Below are 24,386 nucleotides of genomic sequence, written 5' to 3'. Positions count from 1 at the left end.
TATTCTTGTACATAGGTGGCAGTATACATAGGTGGCAGTAATCTAGTAATTATATTCTTGTACATAGGAGCAGTATTCTAGTAGTTATATTTTTGTAAATAGGAGCATTATCATAGTAGTTATATTCTTGTACATAGGAGCAGTATTATAGTAGTTATGTTCTTGTACATAGGAGCAGTATTATAGTAGTTATATTCTTGTACATAGGAGCAGTATTATAGTAGTTATATTATTGTACATAGGGGCAGTATTATAGTAATTATATTCTTGTACATAGGAGCAGTATTATAGTAGTTATATTTTTGTACATAGGAGCAGTATTATAGTAGTTATATTCTTGTACATAGGGGTAGTATTATAGTAGTTATATTCTTGTACATAGGAGCAGTATTATAGTAGTTTTATTCTTGTACATAGGGGCAGCATTATAGTAGTTATATTCTTGTACATAGGGGTAGTATTATAGTAGTTATATTCTTGTATATAGGGGGCAGTATTATAGTAGTTATATTCTTGTACATAGGGGCAGTATTATAGTAGTTTTATTCTTGTACATAAGGGCAGTGTTATAGTAGTTATTTCCTCCGGTTTCATTGTCAAAGGTGTATAACATCCGGTCCCAAGCCATGCCATCTGCCTTTACAGACATTTGTGAAAAAATGGCTCATTCTTAAGAGCTCACTGATACCATTGCGGTCCTGTAATAGGAGCCACTGGTGTAATAAGTCTGTTTATGACATTTCATCTCTCCTAAATCTTCCCCCATCAGCTGTGAGTGACATTTTAGAGAAGTCAAGAAATTCAGCCACCAAGTGGAGACCATGTAAAGTTAGAGTGGGGTCACTGAGTGCTGAGGAGCAGAGGGCAGAAAAGTCACCAACGCTCTGCTGACTCCATAACTGCAGAATCCAGACCTCCTCTGGTATTAACATCAACACAGACACTGTGCCCCCCCAGGAGCTTCATGGCCAAGCAGGTGCACACAAGCCTTACATCACGAAGCACAAACTCCAATGGAGTGGTGTGAAGAGGCCACCACTGGACGCTAGAGCAGTGGAAATGTGTTCTTTGCAGTGACGGATCACATTTTTCTATCTGGTTTGGTGAATGTCAGGAGAAAGTTACCCGCTGCATTGTACAAGCAGTAAAGTTTGAGGGAGGGATTGTTTTTCAGGGGTTGACCTTGACCCTGTAGTGCCAGTGATGAGAAACCTTAATACTTCAGCATACAAGACATTTTGGACAATCGTAGCTTCCAAGTTTGTGGGGACAGTTAGGGGAAGACCCTTTTCTGTTCCCCATGACTGTGCCCACAAGGTTCATACAGACATGGTTGGGGGGAGCTTGGTGGAAGAACATGACCGACCGCACAGAGCTCGGACCTCAGTCCCATCCAACACCTAGAGAGGAGAATGAGCCCACAAGGTCCATAAAGACATAGTGGGGGGAGTTTGATGGAAGAACATGACCGGCCGCACGGAGCCCGGACCTCAGCCCCATCCATCACCTTTGGGATGAACTAGAGCGGAGATTGTGAGCCCGACCTCTCCCCAACATAAGTGTATGACCTCACAAATGTTCTTCTGGATGAATGGGAAAAACTTCCTACAGACACTTCCAAAGCCTTGTAGAAAACCTTCCCAAAAGAATGGAAGCTGCAATATATAAAAAAAGGACCAACTCCATAGTACTGCAGATGAATTTAGACTGGGAGGTCAGAAAAAGTTTGTAGCTGTAATGTTGGAGGAGGCACAATACTTTTGTCCATATAGTGTATTTCCTTAAATGACTCCGTTCTCAGGTTATTCTTCTGAAGTGAAAAGCATATTAATAGTTCCAAATTATGCTACTAATGTCTACTCCAGCATTTTGTCATCGATTATTTATTGCATTGGTGGAGAGCGGAGTCTACCACTGATTTATGAGCGGTGTCCTTGTTATGGAGGCCTGAGGGATTCTCAGTTATGCGGGATGAATTTTAATGAAGCTCACAGTTGTGTATTTATAGCCCGGGTATGTTTGCATTGTAAGATCTTCTGTCTCATATAAATACATGTATAATCCCAACGTGTATCTGTCATTGTTCATCAAATGCAAATGACAAGAACTGCGGAAAGATTCTATCTCTGGAATGGAAAAAAAGTAAGGAAGTTCCTTAAAGGACATGTCCTCTAAAACAAAAAACAGTACACCGCTTCTTCACTTCATGTTTTTATCAGGTTTTGTTTAGCTAATTGTGAGCTATAATTGGGAACGGTTGAGAACAACCATTAAGCTGTTGTTTTATCTGCCATAAGGGTAAATATCAGATTCGTACCTGTCTACTTTTGCCAAGTTACTAGAAAGACAATTTTTAGATGCATGTTCTGCCATCACATACCCGTGACAGCCACAGATCATATGTAACGTGGCATCGGGCGGTCGCCATGGGGGAGGTGTTCGTCTCCTGCGCCCTGGCACGTTACATGAAACTGAAGGTCCTGGCTGGGTGTGGACTTGTGCCGTGAGGGCATTACACCCGTGCACGCCACATGTAACCGATGTTGCTGGTTTGCCAGGACCAGATGTTTCACAGTTCAATGATGGAGACACCATTCAAAAATAAACTCTTTACTGTATGGCAACTAGATAAGGATTAGATACAGTGGGGAAAATAAGTATTTCATACACTGCCGATTTTGCAAGTTTTCCCACCTACAAAGAACGGAGAGGTCTGTAATTTTATCATAGGTACACTCCACCTGTGAGAGACAGAATCTAAAAATAAAAAAAACAGAAAATCACATTGTATGATTCTTACATAATTAATTTGCATTTTTATGCATGAAATAAGTATTTGATACAATAGAAAAACAGAACTTAATATTTGGTCCAGAAACCTTTGTTTGCAATTACAGAGGTCAGATGATTCCTGTAGTTCTTGACCAGGTTTGCACACACTGCAGCTGGGATTTTGGCCCACTCCTCCATACAGATCTTCTCCAGATCTTTCAGGTTTCGGGGCTGTCGCTGGGTAACATTGAATTTCAGCTTCCTCCAAAGATTTTCTATTGGGTTCCGGTCTGGAGACTGGCTAGGCCACTCCAGGACCTTGAAATGCTTCTTACAGAGCCACTCCTTAGTTGCTCCGGCTGTGTGTTTCGGGTCATTGTCATGCTAGCAGACCCAGCCACGACCCATCTTCAATACTCTTACTGAGGGAAGGAGGTTGTTGGCCAAAATCTCACGATACATAACCCCAACCATCCTCCCTTCAATATGGCGCAATTGTCCTGCAGAAAAGCACCCCAAAGTATGAGGTTTCCACCACCATGCTTCACGGGGGGACAGCTCTTTGGTCTTAACCATGGTGGAGGGATGGGAGTGTGATTGATTGAGTGTGCAGACAGGTGTCTTTTATACAGGGAACGAGTTCAAACAGGTGCAGTAAATACAGGTAATGAGTGCAGAATAGGAAAGCTTCTTAAAGAAAAACTAACAGGTCTGTGAGAGCCAGAATTCTTGCTGGTTGGTAGGTGATCAAATACTTATTTCATGCAATAAAATGCAATTTAATTACTTAAAAATCATACAATGTGATTTACTGATTTTTATTTTTAGATTCTGTCTCTCACAGGTGAAGTGTACCTACGATAAAAATTACAGACCTCTCCATTCTTTGTAGGTGGGAAAACTTGCAAAATCGGCAATGTATCAAATACTTATTTTCCCCACTGTACAAGAGATAGCGGGTAAACAGTCTTATGAACTTTTCCTTTACAACTTGAAGCATTTTCCACACAGTTCCCTTCCACTGTAGTCTATAGTGAACTCTATGGCCACTGTTTCGCACTACTTCACCACAACCCAGCTTTAACACTACAGTCCTAATTAACAAGTGTCATTTTCGTGTCCTTCTGCGACCTCCTTTTCCTTCAAGGTTCCAGTATAGCCAGTAACACTGATGCTGTGGAACTGTCGCCCCTAGAACTTTGCTCATTCCATGTACTCCGTTTTGTTTTAGGCCCGTTACCTTCAGTCTTATAAGCCCGGGGTCTCGTGACTGGACGTCTTCTTCTAGGACCCATTTCTGGAAGGTCACTCTGTCTCTCTATCACTTCTGCTCCGGATCTCACTATCCCTTTTCTTCGGTCTCCTCTCACTTAGGGTCACCCCAGAATGTGGCACTGCTCACCTTGGAACCTTTGGTCCACTCACTATGCACTCTAGGCCCTATCTGACTCTCTGACAGGAAATTGTCACTTTCCCTGCAACTCAGCCCCTCCCACTCTGGGCTAGTCCCAAACATTAACTCTAACTACCCCTATGGTCAAACTACACATATTACCAACATTGCTGACATATCACAATTCACATTATATCACATCACATAGCAGTAAAACTTGTTTCTTCAGAGAGAAACGCACCTTCAGAAACACCCCCATAACAGGGACAGTCACAGAGCCCCCATAAGTCACAGATCTCCCCAAAACAAGTGCAGTATACAGTGCTTGCTGTAAAGTACCATCCACCATTGCTGACTGCCTAGTGGTAATTCCATCTAGCTGTAGCATTATAGGGGCAGGGGCACGTTACTGAACACTGGGACACCATGGCCACTGAGGAGTCTAGAGAAACTTGGTGAAACCCCTCAGTGGCAGTAATGGATGACATGCTGGTTGTTATGCTAATTTTCTAAGAAGCGGAGGAGACTTTTTAAAAACTTGACAGTAGAGGATGATTGTACAAATGGAACATCGCACTCACCACAATCTGAGGAACAGGCAGAGTTCTTGCCTCCTTGCTGAGAGACACATAAGTGAAGAAAGCGCTGACTGCCCTGTATCGCTCCTGGGTATCACCAACTAGGGGGTCTACGTCCACAAACACCTCGATCTCCATGGACTTGTTACTAGTGAATGTAATACGGCCAGACACTGTAATGATGCAACCTGAAGGACAGAGAAGATGTGTGAGTATCATACGCACAGCGGCCATGCTATATCAATTATATTGCTACTATCAGTCAAAAATAAGAAACAACAGTAAATGATGCTTACAATATTGCAACAGTTTTTGCTACAATGCATTAAAGAAAAGAAAAAATAGCAATTTTGCAAACAGTTTTGTTAAGGCTAGAGCTTACATGGCAGCTTTGGCTATGACAGCAGTCCTGCGACCAAAGTTTGCTCTGTGCCGCTGCTACATCGTAGCGCCATACAAGTGAAATGATCGCATTCTGACACGTATACTACCGCAACTAGCAAGTCGCATAACATCCATCTCAATCATATTTTTTGTGGTTTGCTTGTCGCGACAGTATAGGTGTCCCAATACAACCAATTCACTTGTTTAGCACTGCGATGTAGCAGAGGCACCACTGCGCAGGTCGCCAAAGTCTAACATTTGGTGTCTACAACTTTCATGTAAACCTGCGTGCCTCTAGGGTTACCCTGTTTGTAGTGTGATATTGCAGTAAGATGTCGCTCTACTTCCTCTGGCCCTTTTTCTTGCTAATTTGCACAAAGTAAAAGAGAGGAAAGACAGTAGATGGATTAAACCAAGGGCTCTTGCATATGACCGTATAACTAGGACGAGTGCTATTCCTCGTTTTGATGGACAGTACTCGTCGCCACTTTATTTAATGAGGCCGTGCGGCTATGCACATGTCAGATTTTTGCCTCGGACCGAGTGGTACAAGGAAAAAAAATTGCAGCATGCACAATTTTCTTCAGATTTCGAATCGCCCTCGGCCATTCAAGTCTATAGATCGGTGGAAAACATCAGACCGCACTCGGATGCCATCTGAGTGTGGTTCGATTTTCATGGTCAGACTGAATTGAGAAACTTGTTTTTTTCTACTCATCCCAGAAAATCGGATCATACACCGATGATCGCCCTCCTATGATCACCCTGGGATCATCACCCTGCGAGCATCACCCTCCCATGATCACCCTGCCATGCTCACCCTCCCATGATCACCATCTCATGATCACCCTGCGATCATCACCCTCCCATGCTCACCCTGCGATCATCACCCTCCCGTGATCACCCGCCCATGCTCACCCTGCGATCATCACCCTTCCATGATCACCCTCCCATGCTCACCCTGCGATCATCACCCTTCCATGATCACCCTCCCATGCTCACCCTGCGATCATCACCCTTCCATGATCACCCTCCCATGCTCACCCTGCGATCATCACCCTTCCATGATCACCCTCCCATGCTCACCCTGCGATCATCACCCTTCCATGATCACCCTCCCATGCTCGACCTCCTTTCAAACTCCAATCAAAGTGATTAGCATAATCGGACCAATTTTCTTGAATGATAGAAAAATGGTCGTGAGACCCTAGCCATATACATGACTGCAGGTTCACACTACACAGTAGTTGTAGTCTGTTACCATGGAAATACATAGGTCTGCAGAGGAACTGTATACAGCAAACAGTAGGATATTTTTAGTCGTCTTAGAATTCCTTTATTTTTGTTCTTTTATTTTTAGATGCATCGAAGTAAAGAAACTATTTGCTAGTATATCCACCCTTATAAAAACGCTTTTCAGTTATTTATTTGCAGCGGTAGTGGTCCCTGGGTGCAAAAAAGAGACAACTATTATCACCAGTGATATTTTACACAATAAGAATGAGAACCATCCAGTCATCCAGAATACCGGATCATCTGTCACGAGATTATCAGAGTTTTCCCATTAGTACATGTTTGGAAACTTTAGTATGGCTAAACATTAGACATGTGGCTCTGAAAAGAGCAAAATTAGTCAAGCTTGAAATGTTTGCCAAAAAATCCTGCCTTCTTCAGGGCATTTTAATATATTTAGAAGCTGCTCCTTGCTTGGTATAGCGGTAACAATCTGTGCCGCTCGCTTTCTCTCGCAGCGTTCCTTCGACCTCTCCATACCGCAGCAGCAAGAAGAGGCCCGGATTCCTGTTTGCTGGCAGACATGACTATAGATGCATTATTGTATTAAACATTTAGGCATCTGCTGTAGATTCTCTACATGGGAGATGAAAAGTTATGAAAACAACAAGTAGGTGCTGAGCTCCATAATTCAAAACATGGGGGACTCAATTAGAAGGAAGACATGTAACGCACCAAACTCCACGATGAATAATTAAAGGCAGTAAAAGCATTGTAGAACTTTACACACGGGTAGTTGTGCGGGACAGATGGCCGACAAGACGAGAAAAACATCTCCAAGACAAGCCCTATACCATACATTTATTACTTGTTTCTTCTGGAGTAAAATTCAACACTTTTTGATCTATGTGCACAGCTGTCCACCATGCTGCACCTTCCTACATCTCTCTCTGATGCATTGAGATACAGGACTATGGCAACAAAAAATGTATCTTTGCCCCAAGGTGAACACTTTATCCCCGATCCTGATTCTTATGGCTAATGTGCCCGTGCTGGGACTTTCTTATACATGCAGTGACTATACTGGATTGTTGTGTCTTGCACTTTATTGCCTGAATTTTTCACGTTTGCTAATACATTTTTGAATCGCATAATGGCTGTGTGTTACTTTCTATTTCACAGATTTGAAGATAGGAGGTGAAGGGAAACCCTTATTTTTTGGCTCAAACCAAAGCATACAGCTTTTATCTTGCCTTATAACCACCTCTTGCTCCAATACTTCTCTTGTGATGCACCAGTTTTCAGAAGGTTAAAGGGGTTGTAAATTTACAGGAAAGTGTGCCACAAACTCTATAAAATGTTTAAAATAACAACCTTAGCAGGTACTCACCCTCCCTGGGTCCAGTGGCGGCCCCCTGCTGTTGACTCGGTCTTGGTGTCACCATTTTACCAATCACTGAGCGCTGAGTCGGGGGCCATCAAGCTCGGCACAGCCACTGAGAGCAGTGATTGGTAGAGCGGTGAGATGCGTTGCTGATGGGGTCTGAGCCACACGGGAGACTAGTCCCCAGCAACTTCTCCATGCCCGCTCCAGTTGAGTGACAGGTCTCTCCTTGCATGCAAGTATAGGGCGAGACCTGTCAGTCACTGACTTGTCTTAAATTTATGGTTTTTGGCACATTCACGCAATTTATGACTCTTAGAAATTGCCAAACAAATGCCTGGTATCTTTTGGCATTGCAGAAGATTGCATCAGTCAAAAAAGGCTGACATTGCCCCAGGGCCGATCATGCAGGATTCCCCATAATGCCATGTAGCTTTCACATCACTTGATATAGTGTGGCCAATCAGAAAGGGCTAGTCTGTGTGAAAGCCGAGGCAAGAAAAGCAGCAGCCATTTTAGGGCAATTTTAGAAAACTAAGAGGACAAAAGAGCTGAAGGAACAGCAATAGAAATAGGAAGGGAAAGACCTAAAACATTGGACAAATACTCCAGACAGTAATATTATGTGCAACTGCAGTACAGAAGAGGAGTATAGGAGTTTGGAAATAATACAGACATTCTATAGATGGGAGAGAGATAGCAGAAAGCAGCAGCAGTGTCAGGCTCAGTATGATTGATCAGCGATATGGTGTAGCTGGCATCTGTTCAGCTGCATTTGAATTATAGTCACACATTTTTTTCTTCTTCAATCTTAATGTACTAGAAAGCAGAGGCAAGACAGCACAATATTTTTTACAACCCCCCCCCCCCCCAAAAAAAAAAAAAAAACTGAAATCCATGTCAGACGATGTTCTTACGGATCACAGGTGACTTTTTTTAAAAAAAATAAAAAAGAAGAAAATCCTGACATTTATTGTTTGCCTCACAAAGTGTGCTTGTTGCAAGCAATTTTTTTCCATATCTGTTTTAAAAGTCACATTTTACAACCATAAATGCCACACTTGTTGTAGGTCCTAGATTTTTAGTCATGTCCCTAACTTTTTTTGGTGTCATTTTTTGGACGAAGGTTGAATTTTGTTGAAAAAATAAATCTACGGTCATTTTTTTTTTTTACAAAAATATATATTCAGCTGCAAGTCTGTTTTTGCACACCTGCTTTACTTGTCCAAATTGACAACCGTAGATGGCACACCTATAGTGCAGCCTGCTGCCACATTTTGTTTTTATGTACCTACTGTACCTGGCATGTCTTATTATGTCCTTTTTGGCAAAGTTGGATAATTGCAGTTGAAAATGCAAATGCAGGATACAACTGGCCTCCTTTACTTCCGGCAAGCATACTAGTGTGGAGCAATTGGAGGACATCATGGGATATATGGCACATCATTCATCTCAGTCAAAACAGGATACAGGATGATATTACCTCTGACAGTTACACAGTCAGTTTGAGTCCTGTGTCAGGCATAGAATGGTCTGCTTTATCACAAATTTTTAGTGGGGATAATTTTTGGACTTTTTTCAGTGCAGTGTGTTATTAAATGGGTTGTTAGTTACTATCCATTTCTATTGTGAGGTCACTTTGATATTACCAAGGCTGTGTTTGTGTTAAAAAGAAAGGAACAGGGGTGTAACAGTTGTGGTCAAAGAAGGTGCGACCAGACCCAGGCGAGGGGGAGGCCCACCAACGTCAGTGCCTCTTTCAACTGGATGTGTGTCCAAAGATGCAGATTCAGCTGAAGTGTATTGCGCAGCAGATACCTGCTAGCTCCCTGAACATGCAATACATGCTATGTAGTTATGTTCTTGTACATAGGGGCAGTATTATAGTAGTTATATTCTTGTACATAGGGGCAGTATTATAGTAGTTATATTCTTGTACATAGGGGCAGTATTATAGTAGTTATATTCTTGTACATAGGGGCAGTATTATAGTAGTTATATTCTTGTACATAGGGGCAGTATTATAATAGTTATATTCTTGTACATAGGGGCAGTATTATAGTAGTTATATTCTTGTACATTGGGCAGTATTATAGTAGTTATATTCTTGTACATAGGGGCAGTATTATAGTAGTTATATTCTTGTACATAGGGGCAGTATTATAGTAGTTATATTCTTGTACATAGGAGCAGCATTATAGTAGTAATATTCTTGTACATAGGAGCAGTATTATAGTAGTTATATTCTTGTACATAGAGGCAGTATTATAGTAGTTATATTCTTGTACATAGGGGGCAGTATTATAGTAGTTATATTCTTGTACATAGGGGGCAGTATTATAGTAGTTATATTCTTGTACATAGGGGGCAGTATTATAGTAGTTATATTCTTGTACATAGAGGCAGTATTATAGTAGTTATATTCTTGTACTTGGCAACAGTATTATAGTAGCTATATCCTTTTACGTAGGAAACAGTATTGCATTACATATATTCTTGTACATATAGTAGCTATATTCATGAACACAGGGGGCAGTATTCTACAGCTAGGGTATATCCACATGTGCTAGTAGTGCGCCACATGGTTAAAAAACACAATTTATGCAGTTTTTAGCTGCAGAATTTTATTACTGAAATTTTTCTTTACATGTGTAACCAGTGAAAGCTGTACAGCTAAAACGCCCCTTGCAAAAAGTGTTAATTAACTGTGAAAGGCATGCAACTTTGTCTCACTACCCACCCATGTGAATACACTCGTATCACATCTTTATTGTGAAAAAGCCATGACATAGATTGTGTTCTGTGGAGGGAAATGATTAAAGGGAGTTTATAATTTTGCATATTTATTTTTAATTGTTCCAATGCATTAAAAGGAAAAAGCAAAGAAAATACTTCAGCACATGACTGGAGACAACATACAGGGTTTACTAGTCTGCACCCATGAAAAATACATAGATTTGCACAACAACTGTAGACACAAAATTGTATTTTATTTCTTGAGACTATTTGGAAAGTAGATATATATTTTACAACAATAATAAATATACACAATTACTAGAAAAATTTAGTTTCACATGCTACCATACCATGCACAAAATAATGCTACCGCAATAACCAAACAATGAAGCAATATAGAGGAAAAAGAAATAAAAGGATCCGTACAGCATGAATTCTGTAAAAAAAATCTTTTTTTTTCATGTTAGAAAAGGTGTAAGGACATCCAAATATTTTAAAAAAATGTCCATTCTGACGCATTTCTGGCCGAAGCAATATACCTACATATTAATACATTATAGTGTCCTAATAATACCGAAATATGATGTCAATAAACACTATTTATACGATGACCAAACAAAAATGCCCAGGTCCAGGGATTTCAAGCATCAGAAACTGGTAGCTGTTGTGATTTGCCCCATGGCTGGCGGAGGCACTTACATGGCGGAGACCCAAAAGGCATTTTTGGTCCTCTCTATAATCCACTCCTGTGTCTTCAAACTCACTAGAGTCATGGTTGGTGCTCCTCATCAATTTAGTGATTGATATTAGGTTCTCCTGTTTTTGGAGAGGTCAGCAGAACTTCCAGAGCAGCTTCTGTCCCTCTCTGGTCACATGACAATAACTTTGAAGTGGCAGGAAACTTTTTAATCATGGGGACACATGTTTTTCCTGGCTGCAGGAGCTTCAGTGTTTCCATTACATGCAAGGTCTATTTCCCGCTGGGCTCATAAACATTAGTGAATTACATCCAGGTGCTACCAGTTTACATTATCCCAAGGAATTTATTTCTGTAAAAAGTAACATTGTGCCACGTGGAATCCACAGTAATTGACTTTCCAGTGCGCTGTTCCTTTAAGCTCATTTTTGATATCTCATACAATGCTTTTTAGTTAAAGATGTAACAGTGGATTAGAATAATTTGTGGGGAAATTCCATTAAATGCAGCTGGGGGATATTTTATGACGACTTAATTAGGGATGTTTCCATCCTTTTAAACATTTGCTCAGAGCAGTTTAATGTATTTTTTTAATAAATATATATATATATTAAGTACTACGGCTCTGGCCCGCAGACACAATGGATGCAAAATGGGGCAATTAACTAAAAATGTTCGAAACTTTAAATTGTAGCAGTGTAAATGTAGGCCAAACACTCTGCTTTCCGTGTCCCCTATATCACGACAGGAAGGAAATATTGATGTAAATGAACATTGCAAAAATTAAAGATATAATTAGGAAAAAAAAGTAATTTAAACTCCAATTTGTCCTTTTTTTTTTTGTATCCATTTTTTTAAGAAAACAAGATAAGGCTGGAAACAGATATAGAGCTTTGGTTTCAATGTATTTTTCAATAAGTAGGGTTCAAAAACGCTTTGAACAGATGCCACTTTAAGGACACGTTCACACGTTCAGTATTTGGTCTGTATTTTAGGAGAAGCTTTGTAGGTTATTTATTCATATATTTATAGTTGAAAAATACTGATGACACTGATGGTAAAAACCAACACATGGACTGATGACACCAGTACCATCTTTCACGTACGTGTTTAAACACGGATGTGTGAATGAGGCCTTAAGGGGTATTTATACTTTACCATTATTGTTTCACGATAATCATGCAGTCTAAACAGTCTACTGATCACTCAATAAGCAAGCAAAATGCTTGTTCGTAGGGTGAAATAATATTTTGGTTTGCCAAAAAGTTCATCTTTCTCCTGTGTAAACAGGGTCTGTGCTGCCGAGAACAAAGGCAGCCTATAAGCACTGAGCGATGTATTATTGATTGTTCAGTGTAAACTGGCTATTAAACGACCGCCAACTGGTAATCGCTGCATTGCCCACTGTAAACGCACCCTTATCGGTCTTCCTTTAAATTTTCTTCTAAGTTGATAGACCACATCAAATGTTCAACTTCAAAACTCAGAAGAAGAATAGTTACACGTTCCGCCTTCAGATGAATTTCTGGCCACCGTACAACCAAAGAGTCTATTACATTAGGGCGGTTGGTTGTTCGGTGCAGGTACATGGTGGTAGACACTTTGTGTAGGTAGATGGTCACACAATGTGGCAAAAACTCCTTGCATAGGAGGATATAAAGTCATCAATGGGTTTTGTGGAAGTAACTGGGGATGCAAAGTGTCCAAAAAATGCAAGGCAGGAGGATACATCAAGGGTCTCTATGTTGGGTTAGGGGGCAGACAAGGTGGCAGGGGCATTGTCAGAAAGGGGCACTTATTCTAGTACTTTTGTGCCCATACTGTTACACTAACTGTTACGCCAAACCAGGGATTGAAGCTTGAAGAGGACAATTTGCATATTCCAGGTGCCTTCTGGGAAAAGCGAAGAGTCTCCTTCAGCTAGAAGATCGTTGGGTACAGCCGGGACCAGCTGCTTGGAAAGCATCGCCAAACCGCGCGCCTGACGGCGCTCAAATTTGTTTAATTTGTTTGTCCTAGGGTATCACAAGAAAGAAGACAGACATCAAGTCAGCAGGGACAAGGAGCAGCATGGCAGATGTGACAACCTACATGGTGAGCTGCAACATGTGCTACATGTTCACAGATCGACCAGAAGCTGAAACCAACTTCACCTGCCAGAAGTGTAGACTACTGGCTCTTTTAGAAGAAAAGGTGCGGGGACTGGAAGAAAGAATTGCGACATTAAAACTCATCAAGGAAAATGAAGACTTCCTGGACAGAACAGAAGCGTCACTACTGGTCACGGAAAGTCAAGGAAGCATCAGAGAACCTCCAGAGGCAGACAAGTGGAGGCAAGTGACCAAAAGAAGCAAGAAGACCATGGAGACACCACCAACCACACAACTGAGAAACAGATTCCAAGGACTAGTGGAGGACGAAGATGGCACACCTAAGGATGAGGAACTACCAGCAAGCAAAAAAGGAAAGAGCACCCAGAAACACCCAGAAGCGACAAGAAAAAGGACAGCCAAGAAGGGAAGAAGAGTGGTGGTGGTGGGAGACTCACTACTGAGAGGAACAGAAGCAGCTATCTGCAGACCGGACATAACCACAAGAGAAGTATGCTGCCTCCCAGGGGCGAAGATCAAGGATGTTACCGATAGGATACCGAAGCTCATCAGTTCCAAGGATGTCCACCCATTTCTTCTGATACATGTTGGCACCAATGACACGGCAAAGAAGGACCTACCGACAATCTGCAAGGACTTTGAAGCATTGGGGAAGAAAGTAAAAGAACTGGATGCGCAGGTAGTTTTTTCTTCTATCCTTCCAGTAGACGGGCATGGCGTCAGGAGATGGAACAGGATCCTTGAGGTGAACAACTGGCTGAGACGATGGTGCAGACAACAAGGATTTGGATTCCTGGACCACGGTGTGAATTACCTCTATGACGGACTCCTTGCCAGAGACGGACTACACCTCAACAAACCCGGGAAACACACATTCGCCAGGAGACTCGCAACACTCATCAGGAGGGCGTTAAACTAGAAGAAGAGGGGATGGGAAGAAAAACGTAGGACACGAACATGCAACCAGAGAACATACTAATGAAAGATATGAAGTGCGACAAAGAAGGTCCAAGACAAGATACTTGGAAGGGAGGTAAGAAAATTTCTAATACAATCCACAGGGAGAAGATTGGAACAAAACAAAATCGTGTAAACTGCGTGCTAGCAAATGCCAGGAGCCTGACAAACAAGATGGATGAACTGGAAGCAGAAATATCTACAGGTAACTATGACATAGTGGGAATAACCGAGACATGGTTAGATGAAAGCTATGACTGGGCAGTTAACTTACAGGGTTACAGTCTGTTTAGAAGGGATCGAAGAAGTCGGAAAGGGGGTGGAGTCTGTCTATATGTAAAGACGTGTCTAAAGCCTACAATAAGGGAGGATGTATGGGAGGGAAATGAGGAGGTCGAGTCCTTATGGGTGGAGATACATGGGGCAAAAAACAATAATAAAATTATCATAGGAGTCTGTTATAAACCACCAAATATAGCAGAAGCCATGGAAAGTCTATTAATGAGACAAATAGACGAAGTAGCAAAAAATAATGAGGTGCTTATTATGGGGGACTTCAACTAACCCGATATAGACTGGGAAACCGAAAGCTGTAGATCTCAGAAAGGAAACAGGTTTCTGTCACTTATCAAAGACAATTATTTGTCACAACTTGTGCAGGAACCAACTAGAGGGACGGCCCTTTTAGACTTAATATTAACTAACAGGCCAGACAGAATAACTGAGGTGCAGGTCGGGGGGCACCTGGGAAATAGTGACCACAACATTATACAATTCCACATGTGCTTCAGTAGGTGCCCAGCAAGGGAGTCACAAAAACACTGAACTTCAGGAGGGCAAAGTTTGATCAGCTAAGAGATGCCCTTCACCTTATAGACTGGGATAGTATCTTCAGTAGTAGGAGCACGGATAGAAAATGGGACATTTTCAAAACAGTCCTACATAGTCACTGTAGAAGGTACATACCTTATGGGAATAAAAGGGCTAGGAATAGGAGGAAGCCAATGTGGCTAAATAAGGAAGTCAAGAGGGCAATGAAAAACAAAAAAAGGGCTTTCGGTAAACTTAAACAAGAAGGCAGCGAGGAAGCGCTAATAACTTATAGGGAAAAAAACAAAATCTGTAAGAAACAAATAAGAATAGCAAAAGAGGAGACAGAGAGACTAATTGCCAAAGAAAGTAAAACGAATCCCAAACTGTTCTTTAACTATATAAACAGTAAAAGGATTAAAACTGATGGAGTTGGCCCATTGAAAAATAACCTGGGTAAAATCATAGAGGGCGATGAGGGTAAAGCAAACCTACTCAATAGCTTCTTCTCCACTGTTTTCACAAAAGAAAACAATTTATCGGAGGAAATGCAGAGTGATAATGTAAATCCTCCGCTAAATATCACCCACCTAACCCAGGAGGAAATTCAGAAACGCCTAAATAATATCAAAATAGACAAGTCACCAGGCCCAGATGGCATACACCCCCGGGTACTAAAAGAATTAAGTAATGTGATAGACAGGCCGCTGTATCTTATATTCAAGCACTCTTTATGGACAGGGACTGTCCCACTAGACTGGCGCCAAGCAAATGTGGTACCAATATTCAAAAAGGGGTCTAAAAGTGACCCTGGGAACTATAGACCAGTCAGCTTAACGTCTGTTGTGGGTAAATTGTTTGAAGGATTTCTTAGAGATGCTATTGTAGAATATCTTAATGATAATAACTGTCTAACTCCATATCAACATGGATTCATGAGGGATCGCTCCTGCCAAACAAACCTGATGGCCTTCTACGAGGAGGTGAGCTCACAGCTGGACCGGGGAGAGTCAGTGGATGTTGTATACCTTGACTTCTCCAAAGCGTTTGATACCGTGCCACACAAAAGGTTGGTTTATAAAATGAGAATGCTGGGTCTGGGGGATAATGTGTGCAAGTGGGTAAATAGCTGGCTGAGTGATAGAAAGCAGAGGGTGGTTATCAATGGAGTAAGCTCAGGGTGTGTCAGGGTTACTAGCGGAGTGCCTCAAGGGTCTGTCTTGGGCCCTATATTATTTAATATATTTATTAATGATCTAGTGGAAGGGTTGCATAGTAAAATAGCAATATTTGCAGATGATACTAAACTTTGTAAAGTAGTTAATACAGATGAGGATAGGGCACAGCTACAGGAGGATTTAGATAAATTGGGGAGTTGGGCCAAAAAATGGCAAATGGGGTTCAATGCCGATAAATGTAAGGTCATGCACATGGGAAAGAAAAACAGCAGTCACCCATACATATTAAATGGGAAACCGTTGGGGAAATCTGACATGGAGAAGGACCTGGGCGTCTTGGTTAATAGCAAATTAAATTGGAGTGCCCAGTGTCAGGCAGCAGCTGCGAAGGCAAATAGAGTCATGGCATGCATCAGAAGAGGAATAGGGGCATATGATGAGAACATTGTTCTTCCTCTGTATAAAGCGCTGGTAAGGCCGCACTTAGAATATTGTGCACAGTTCTGGGCTCCGGTGCTCAGGAAAGACATATTGGAGCTAGAGAGGGTACAAAGGAGGGCGACTAAGGTAATAAAGGGAATGGAGGGACTAGAATACCCAGAGAGGTTGTCAAAATTAGGCCTATTTACATTGGAAAAGAGAAGGCTTAGGGGAGACCTCATAAACATGTATAAATACATCAGGTGGCAGTACAGAGATCTCTCCCATGACCTGTTTATACCAAGGATGGTGACAAAGACGAGGGGGCACACTATGCGTCTGGAGGAAAGGAGGTTCCTGCACCAGCATAGAAGGGGATTCTTTACGGTCAGAGCCGTGAGACTCTGGAACTCTCTGGGAGAGGAAGTGGTGATGTCCAACTCACTTAAAGAGTTCAAGAGAGGCCTGGACGCCTTTCTTGAGAACAATAAAATTACATCTTATGCTTAGTTAATTAATCCAGGGATTTAATCTTACTGCCAGATTGGTGTCGGGAAGTGAATTTTTCCTCAATGATGTAAATTGGCCTATACCTCATGGTTTTTTGTTGCCTTCCCCTGGATCAACGCTGCGGAATAGCTGCAGTGCACAAGAAATAGGCTGAACTGGATGGACGCTTGTCTTTTTTCGGCCTTATAAACTATGTAACTATGTAACTAACTGTATGAGTGGTTGGCTCCAATGCATTGGTGGCTCAGTGCCATACTAAAGTGGGCAGCTAGCACCCAATTCGAGACTGTTCTGTCCAGTTGGCAGCCCAGCACCAGATTACCAGAATTTACTGCCAAGCAACTTTATCTGAATTCAATTCAAGGACATAAGGTAACATGGCAAGCAAGTACTGTGGCCGGCAAGTATCAAGGATGGCAAGTACCATGGCCAGCAAGTATCAAGGCCAGCAGGTATCAAGGCCAGCAAGTACTATGGCCAGCAAGTACCATGGCCAGCAAGTACCATGGCCAGCAAGTATCAAGGCCAGAAAGCTAGAATGAGAATCAATTGTAACAAATGGTTAAACACATACAGTTCATTCATATGGGAATCAAGACACAGACAAACCCTATAAAAAGAAATGGAGTTGTTATATACAGTATGACCTTGGCACGCGGCAGATGACATACGATAAAAATAGCTGTGCACATGTTATTTGAGAAAGTATCAGGTCAGCTTTCCACGCCGCGACCAGAAAGTAAACAACGGGTTTCCTACATCCTATTTCTTTCTGCAGTAAGTGGCCATTGTGTAAGAAGTATATCCTCTTAGCTGTTGTATGTGATCTGCCTTCTCAGATCCATATCCTCAGGCCACCTATTCCACTAGAAGAAATACTGGAGAATAGGAGCCATTTAGTCTGTGTGGCATAATACGAAGACATAAGCTGCTGCTATTCACTGCGGGACTAAAAACTAGATGGATCTCATTGATCTCCATGAAAAGGACAGTTTCATCTAGCATGGAAAAGCCAGAGAGCCTGCCCAGAACCCATAGTTGGGGAAGGGAATAGCCATTTACTCCGAATATGTGGGCTAAGCCTTATTAGGACTACTGGCTGTATTAAAGGGACTGTATTATCTCAGAAAACTTCTCCAGTTCAGGAACCATCTGATCACTGCCGGACTGGCTTCCAAGACTCTAGTAAATAGCCGGTTTTTACTGGGAGAAGTTGCTGCCACTAGTGATGAGTGAGCATGCTCGCCACTACTCGTTACTTGCCCGAGCATCACAGTGCTCGAGATGCTCGTTACTCGGCGAGTATTTTTTGAATGTTCGGGCAAGAGCTCGAGTCCCCGCCCCGCATGTTGGGCGCATATTAGGCAGCCAATTAACATGCAGGGATTGCATGACAGTCACTGTAACGCCATAGCCATGTTGGTTGTGGGCATTACAGTGATTGGCTGGCCACATAGCGTCATCGGGTCTATATCAGACCTGGCGCCTCCATGCTCGTCACAGTCAACTGGTCAGACAGACAGAGTAGGGAGAGCTGCAGCTGAAAGAGGGAGAGAATTGGCTGTTATTTAAACAGAGATTCGACACCACTATCAGAAATCTACTCTAACAGCCCTTGTAAGGGATAATTCTGATGAATATTAATCCTGCTGATAGCATTAGTTAGGCAGAGTTTGTGGAGAGCTAGTATGGTACAGAATAGGGTCCATTGCACGTTCTTTCTGCGGCTGGAACACCTATCAATAGCCCTAGATATTAGGGCTGATAATATTGTTTTTGCTGTTAATCCTGCTAGTTTTGGTGAAAAGCAATATAATACACCATTTATACTGCTCCATTTGCTTGTTAGCAGCATACAGCCAGATTTGGTTGATTTAACTAGCATTGCTGTATTGTGCAAGCAGAGAAACTTGTCAATCATCTCAGGTGATCAAATATTACTGCAGTATTAATCCTGATTTTTTTTGCATTCTGCAAAAGATTGTACTCCATTTAAAGTCTGCTACTTGTGTGTCCAAAATAAAATATATTCACACTTGTTCGCTGACCAGTAGCATCAGTATACCGTCACTGGGCAAAAGAATTGGTCATCAGACGTTATCAAATAATGCGGTATTAATCCTGTTTTTTTTGCAAGCTGCAAAAGATTATACTCCATTTAAAATGGGCAAGGCGCATGGTAAGGGACAGGGAAATGGATGTGATGCTGATGGTGCCCGCAGAGGCTGAGGCCGTGGGCAAGATGAAACTGTGCCTGCTGAAGGAGCACAACAAACACCCACATCATGTTGACCTACCTTCCTGTCCCACTGTCTAGGGGGCCACTGAACACCACTCTAGCAATGCCCTCATATTTGAGCAGCCACTGTCACATGAAGGCGACGGTGGGAAAGTGCAATTACTGTTACAAGAGGTGGATGATGATGATGAGACAATTGCCAGCAAGTCAGGGGAAGGCCCAGGGTGCGTACGTGGAAGACGAGGTGGTGGACGATGAAGTCCCTGACCCAACCTGGCAAAGTGACATGAATAGCGAGGACAGCAGTGCAGAGGGGGAGGGAGGCGTAGCACCACAACAGGTGGGAAGAAACAGTGGGGTGGCCACAGACACAAGGCGAGCAACTGTTCCCCAAAACACTAACACAAGGGAAGTTGCCAGTCCAACTGATAGGTCTTCCAGAGTCTGGCTCTTTTTTAAAGACTGTCCCGATAACCCCAAAAAGGTCATTTGCAACATCTGCCAGGCCAGCATCAGCAGGGGCAGCAAAACTACCAGCCTGACCACCACCAGCATGCTCAGGCACATGACAGCAAAGCACCAGACTAGTTGGACCGAACTCCTGGGTCCAGAAACGGCGTCTGCGGGTGACACCACTGCCTCGCCGCTGTTGTACGTGCAAGCCAAGCCTCTGTCCATGATGCAGGTGAAGATGCCTTCACCTGTTGTTGCACACTTGCAACCATCATCGTTAGCAACCACGCCCACGTCCTTGTCCCAGAGCAGCGTTCAGTTGTCCCTACCCCAGTCCTTGGAAGGCAAGGGCAAATAAGCAGCCACCCACCCACAGGCCACTATACTAAACTGCCACATTTCTCGATGGGTTGTACTAGAAATGTTGCCTTTTAGGCTGGTGGAGACGGATGCTTTCAGAAACCTCATGGCGGCTGTCCCTTGGTACTCGATCCCCAGCCGCCACTATTTCTCCCGGTGTGACGCCCCCGCCTAGCACAAGCACTTGTCCCAGAACATTACCCGTGCCCTCACCAATGCAGTCACTGGGAAAGTCCACCTAACCACAGACACGTGGACAAGTGCTTGTAGCCAGGGATGGTACATTTCACTGACGGCACACTGGGTTAATATAGTGGAAGCTGAGACCCAGTCGGACCCTGAGATGGAACACGTCCTTCCGACGCCAAGGATTGCGGGCCCTGGGTCAATCAGGGTTGACCCTACATTCTACAGCTCCTGCACCTCCGAAATGACCACATCAGTTGCAAGGTGGAAGCACTGCAGCACTGCCTCGGCCAAGCGGCATCAGGCTCTGCTGAAGCTTATCTGCTTAGGTGACAAACCACACACCGCTGCAGAGTTGTTGAAAGCTGTAACAGAGCAGGAGATCTGTGGCTCTCACCGCTAAACCTACAGCCAGGCATGGTTGTGTGTGACAATAACCGCAACCTGGTGGCGGCTCTGAAGCTTGGCGAACTCGCACACGTACCATGCCTAGCCCATGTGCTCAACCGAGTGGTTCAGCGGTTTCTCAAAACGTACCCAAATCTGCCTGAGCTGCTTGTGAAAATCCGCCACGTGTGTGCCCATTTCAGAAAGTCAGCTACTGTTTTCGCCGCCCTGACAGTGCTTCAGCAGCGTTTGCAGCTTCCAGCTCACTGACCGGTGTGCGATGTCACCACGCGTTGGAACTCAAGTTGCATATGTTGGGAAGGATTTGTGAGCAGCAGAGGGCAGTTGTTGAGTACCAGCTTCAATGCGTCCGTCAATATTCAAGTCAGCCTCCGCACATAAGAGCTGATGAGTGGGCATGGATGTCTGACATCTGTGCTGTCCTCCAAAACTTTGAGGACTCGACCAAGATGGTGAGCAGAGATGACACCATAATTAGCGTCACCATCCCGCTTCTCTGTCTACTGAAACGCTTGCTGCCCACAATTAAAGAGGAGGCATTGCAGGCTCCCCCCGGCGGTCTGCATAGGGCCTAAAAATTGCCCAAATCGATGGGAACAGTGCTCAAATTACATGGGGACAGCATGGGGAAGACCCCTGGAAACATTTCTGACTCCCAGGTCACTACTGTCAACAATGTTGTCAGAGCATTACGCCACTTTTACGGATTCACAATAAAACATACCAAAACAAAACCAAAATGGATTTTCCTGGGAAATATGTTAAGGAACATCCTTTCCATGACATGTACAATGTATAAAAAGGAAAATAAATAACCAAAAACAAAAATGCTCCTCCACACCTTGGGATAAGTTCACACGTAGCGTTTTTGATGCGTTTTTGTACTTTTGCATTGCTTTCCACAAAGACAAAAGCATTCACTGGGAAATGTCATTTTAACATTTTACAACCTTATCTGGCAATGTGGTGTGCGACACATCATTAGACACATGCATACAGTGCTGAAAAGACATGGGAACAGCATGGGGAAGACCTCTGGAAGCATTTCTGACTCCCAGGTCACTGCCTAAAAGTGTGCCCATCATAAGTGATCCTTGGCGCATGCGAAGATGCCTCCCGCCATGCACCTGTCATTGCAGACTTGCAACAATCACCGTCCACGTCCTTGTCCCAGTGCAGCGCTCAGTTGTCCCTACCCCATTCCTTGGAATGCAAGCGCAAGTATGCAGCCAGCCACCCACCCACCCACCCAGAGGCTGCAATACTATCCTGCCAAATTTTTGACAGCTGCTTGCACTTGAAATGTGGTCTTTTAGGCTCGTGGAGGCGAAATCTTTTCATAACCTCATGCCGGTGGCGGCCGGGTGTCCATACTCGGTCCTCAGCCGCCACTGTTTCTCCCGTTATCGTCTCCGCCTTCCATAAGCACGGGTCCCACAACATTACCCATGCACTCCCCAGTGCACTTACTGGGAAGGACCGCCTAACCACAAACACGTGGACAGGTGAATGTGACCAGGAACGGTACGGAGCCAGTCCACAACTTTTTTTGCTGAGAGTTGTATTTAGCTCGGTGAAAGGACTGGCATAGAGGGAAACCGTATCTACCCTGGGTGTCATTTCTCCCAGGAAGTCCTCTAATGCAGCTTGTTGCAGAAGCAATGGCAGCCCGTCCAACATCAACTCGCACTTGTCGGTGGTGCTTTGACACACACACATCTTTCTGACCAAGATGGTGAGCAGAGATGACACCATAATTAGCGTCACCATCCCGCTTCTCTGTCTACTGAAACGCTTGCTGCCCACAATTAAAGAGGAGGCATTGCAGGCGGAGCACGATGAGATGGAGCAAGGAACTATACAGGGTGATGCTACACAGCCCATCCTCATCTCATCTCAACGTGGATTGGTTGATAATGAGAAGGAGGAGCAGGAGGAGGAGGAGGAAGAGGAGCCGATTTCCTGCACTACAAACCGTACTACCCACACCACATTCATATTGTCTGTTCAGCGTGGATGGCCTGAAGAGAAGGGGGGGACGGGACCAGGAGGAGGATGAGGCGTAGAACATGGACAGTTGTCCTGTTGCTTGGGACAGGGAAGTCTTGGCTGTTGGCAGTCTGGCACACATAGTAGAGTTTATGTTCTGCTGCCTTTCCCGTGACCCTCGCGTTGTACACATTTTGGACAACAATAATTACTGTTTGTTCACACTTCTAGACCCGTACTACAAGGAGAACCTTCTATCTCTCCTTCCCGTGGCGGACAGGTCTAATAAAATGTTGCAGTACTAGAAGGCCCTTGTTGAAGAATTATTAAAACAATTCCAGCTGACAATGCTGGCGGCAGGGGTCACAGTTCCTTGGACAACCAAGGAGTACAGGTGAGGGAGACACAAACCAGATGCAGCAGAGGCAGGGGAACACTGTCAAAGGTCTGGGACAGTTTTCTCAGACCCTTCCAGCACCCAGGCCCTGATGCGCGGGATGCTCAGACAAGGAGGGAAAAGTTTTGAAAGATGCTGAAGGAGTACCTTGCTGACCATACCAGCGTCCTCCGTGATTCCTCTGTGCCTTACAACTATTGGGTATCCAAGCTGGACACGTGGCATGAACGGTCTCTCTACATCTTGGAGGTCGTTGCCTGCCCTGCCGCTAGCGTTTTGTCGGAGCAGATTTTTAGTGCCGCTGGGGGTATTATACCTGATAGGCGCATCCACCTGTCAACTGAAAATGCTGACAGGTTGCCTCTTATAAAAATGAACAAGGCCTGGATTTGGCCAGACTTCTCAACACCACCGAATGATAGCAGGGGAACATGAACTCAAATGCAGTGGTTTTTTTTGGAGGGTCTATTCCCATGCACCCCTTCACACCCAGACATGTGTATACGCTTCAGGTTTTCGTCTATTTCATGTCGTCCTCCTCCTTATCCTTCTCCTCATCCTCCACCACCATATTACCAGGGTGACCATCATGCAACGCCCACATCATTTTTTAAGGGTGTTTATGATGCCTGTAGGAACTATTTTTAGAGGCCTACCTCTAACTTTATATATAATATACATGTATACCCCCAGGGGTAAATGTTTTTCAGCCCATGCACTTAGTGCATGGGCATTACCCGTCTTGGAGACCCACTCCTTAATTATGGAAAATAAATTTTTTACTGAGGCCCTCCACTATGTCTCTTCAAATTGGTATTGGAGCGCGTCCTAATTTTTGGCAGCCCTTGAACTTGCTGCATACGCAATAACAGTACAGGAGACCCACTCCTTAATAATGGGAAAAAAAAATTGTACAGAGGCCCTCCATTACATCTCTTCAAATTGGTATTGGAGCGCATCCTAATTTTTGGCAGCCCTTGCACTTACTGTATACACAATAACAGTATATGAGACCCACTCCTAAATAATGGGAAGGTCAATTCAAATCGATTCTCCAATATTCACTCTTATCTCAAATTTGTGTACGGGTGAGCTATCGCACTATGGCTAGCGTGTTACACGCAATCAGACAAGGATAATTGCCTTATACTCTTGATGCTGCAAGCAAACAAAAAAAAATCTATTCCCTAT

At 43.5% G+C, this 24,386-nt stretch overlaps 1 protein-coding gene across 6 annotated transcripts in view; it reads right to left on the bottom strand.

The window, feature by feature from the left end:
* Nucleotides 1-24,386, bottom strand: part of ACOT7 (acyl-CoA thioesterase 7) — a 245,979-nt gene that overhangs the window by 15,974 nt on the left and 205,619 nt on the right. For all 6 annotated transcript variants that reach the window (XM_073656691.1, XM_073656692.1, XM_073656694.1 and 3 more), the window contains one exon: nucleotides 4,747-4,931. In XM_073656691.1, the coding sequence (XP_073512792.1) occupies nucleotides 4,747-4,931 (185 nt within the window). The remainder of the gene's footprint in view (nucleotides 1-4,746; nucleotides 4,932-24,386) is intronic.

The sequence above is a fragment of the Phyllobates terribilis genome, unplaced genomic scaffold (assembly GCF_046119375.1).
Source record: "Phyllobates terribilis strain yellow unplaced genomic scaffold, ASM4611937v1 Scaffold_12__6_contigs__length_324123572, whole genome shotgun sequence".
Lineage (NCBI taxonomy): Eukaryota > Metazoa > Chordata > Amphibia > Anura > Dendrobatidae > Phyllobates > Phyllobates terribilis.
The sequence above is the reverse complement of the archived record's forward strand: the minus strand, read 5'-3'. Positions and strand labels throughout refer to the sequence as shown.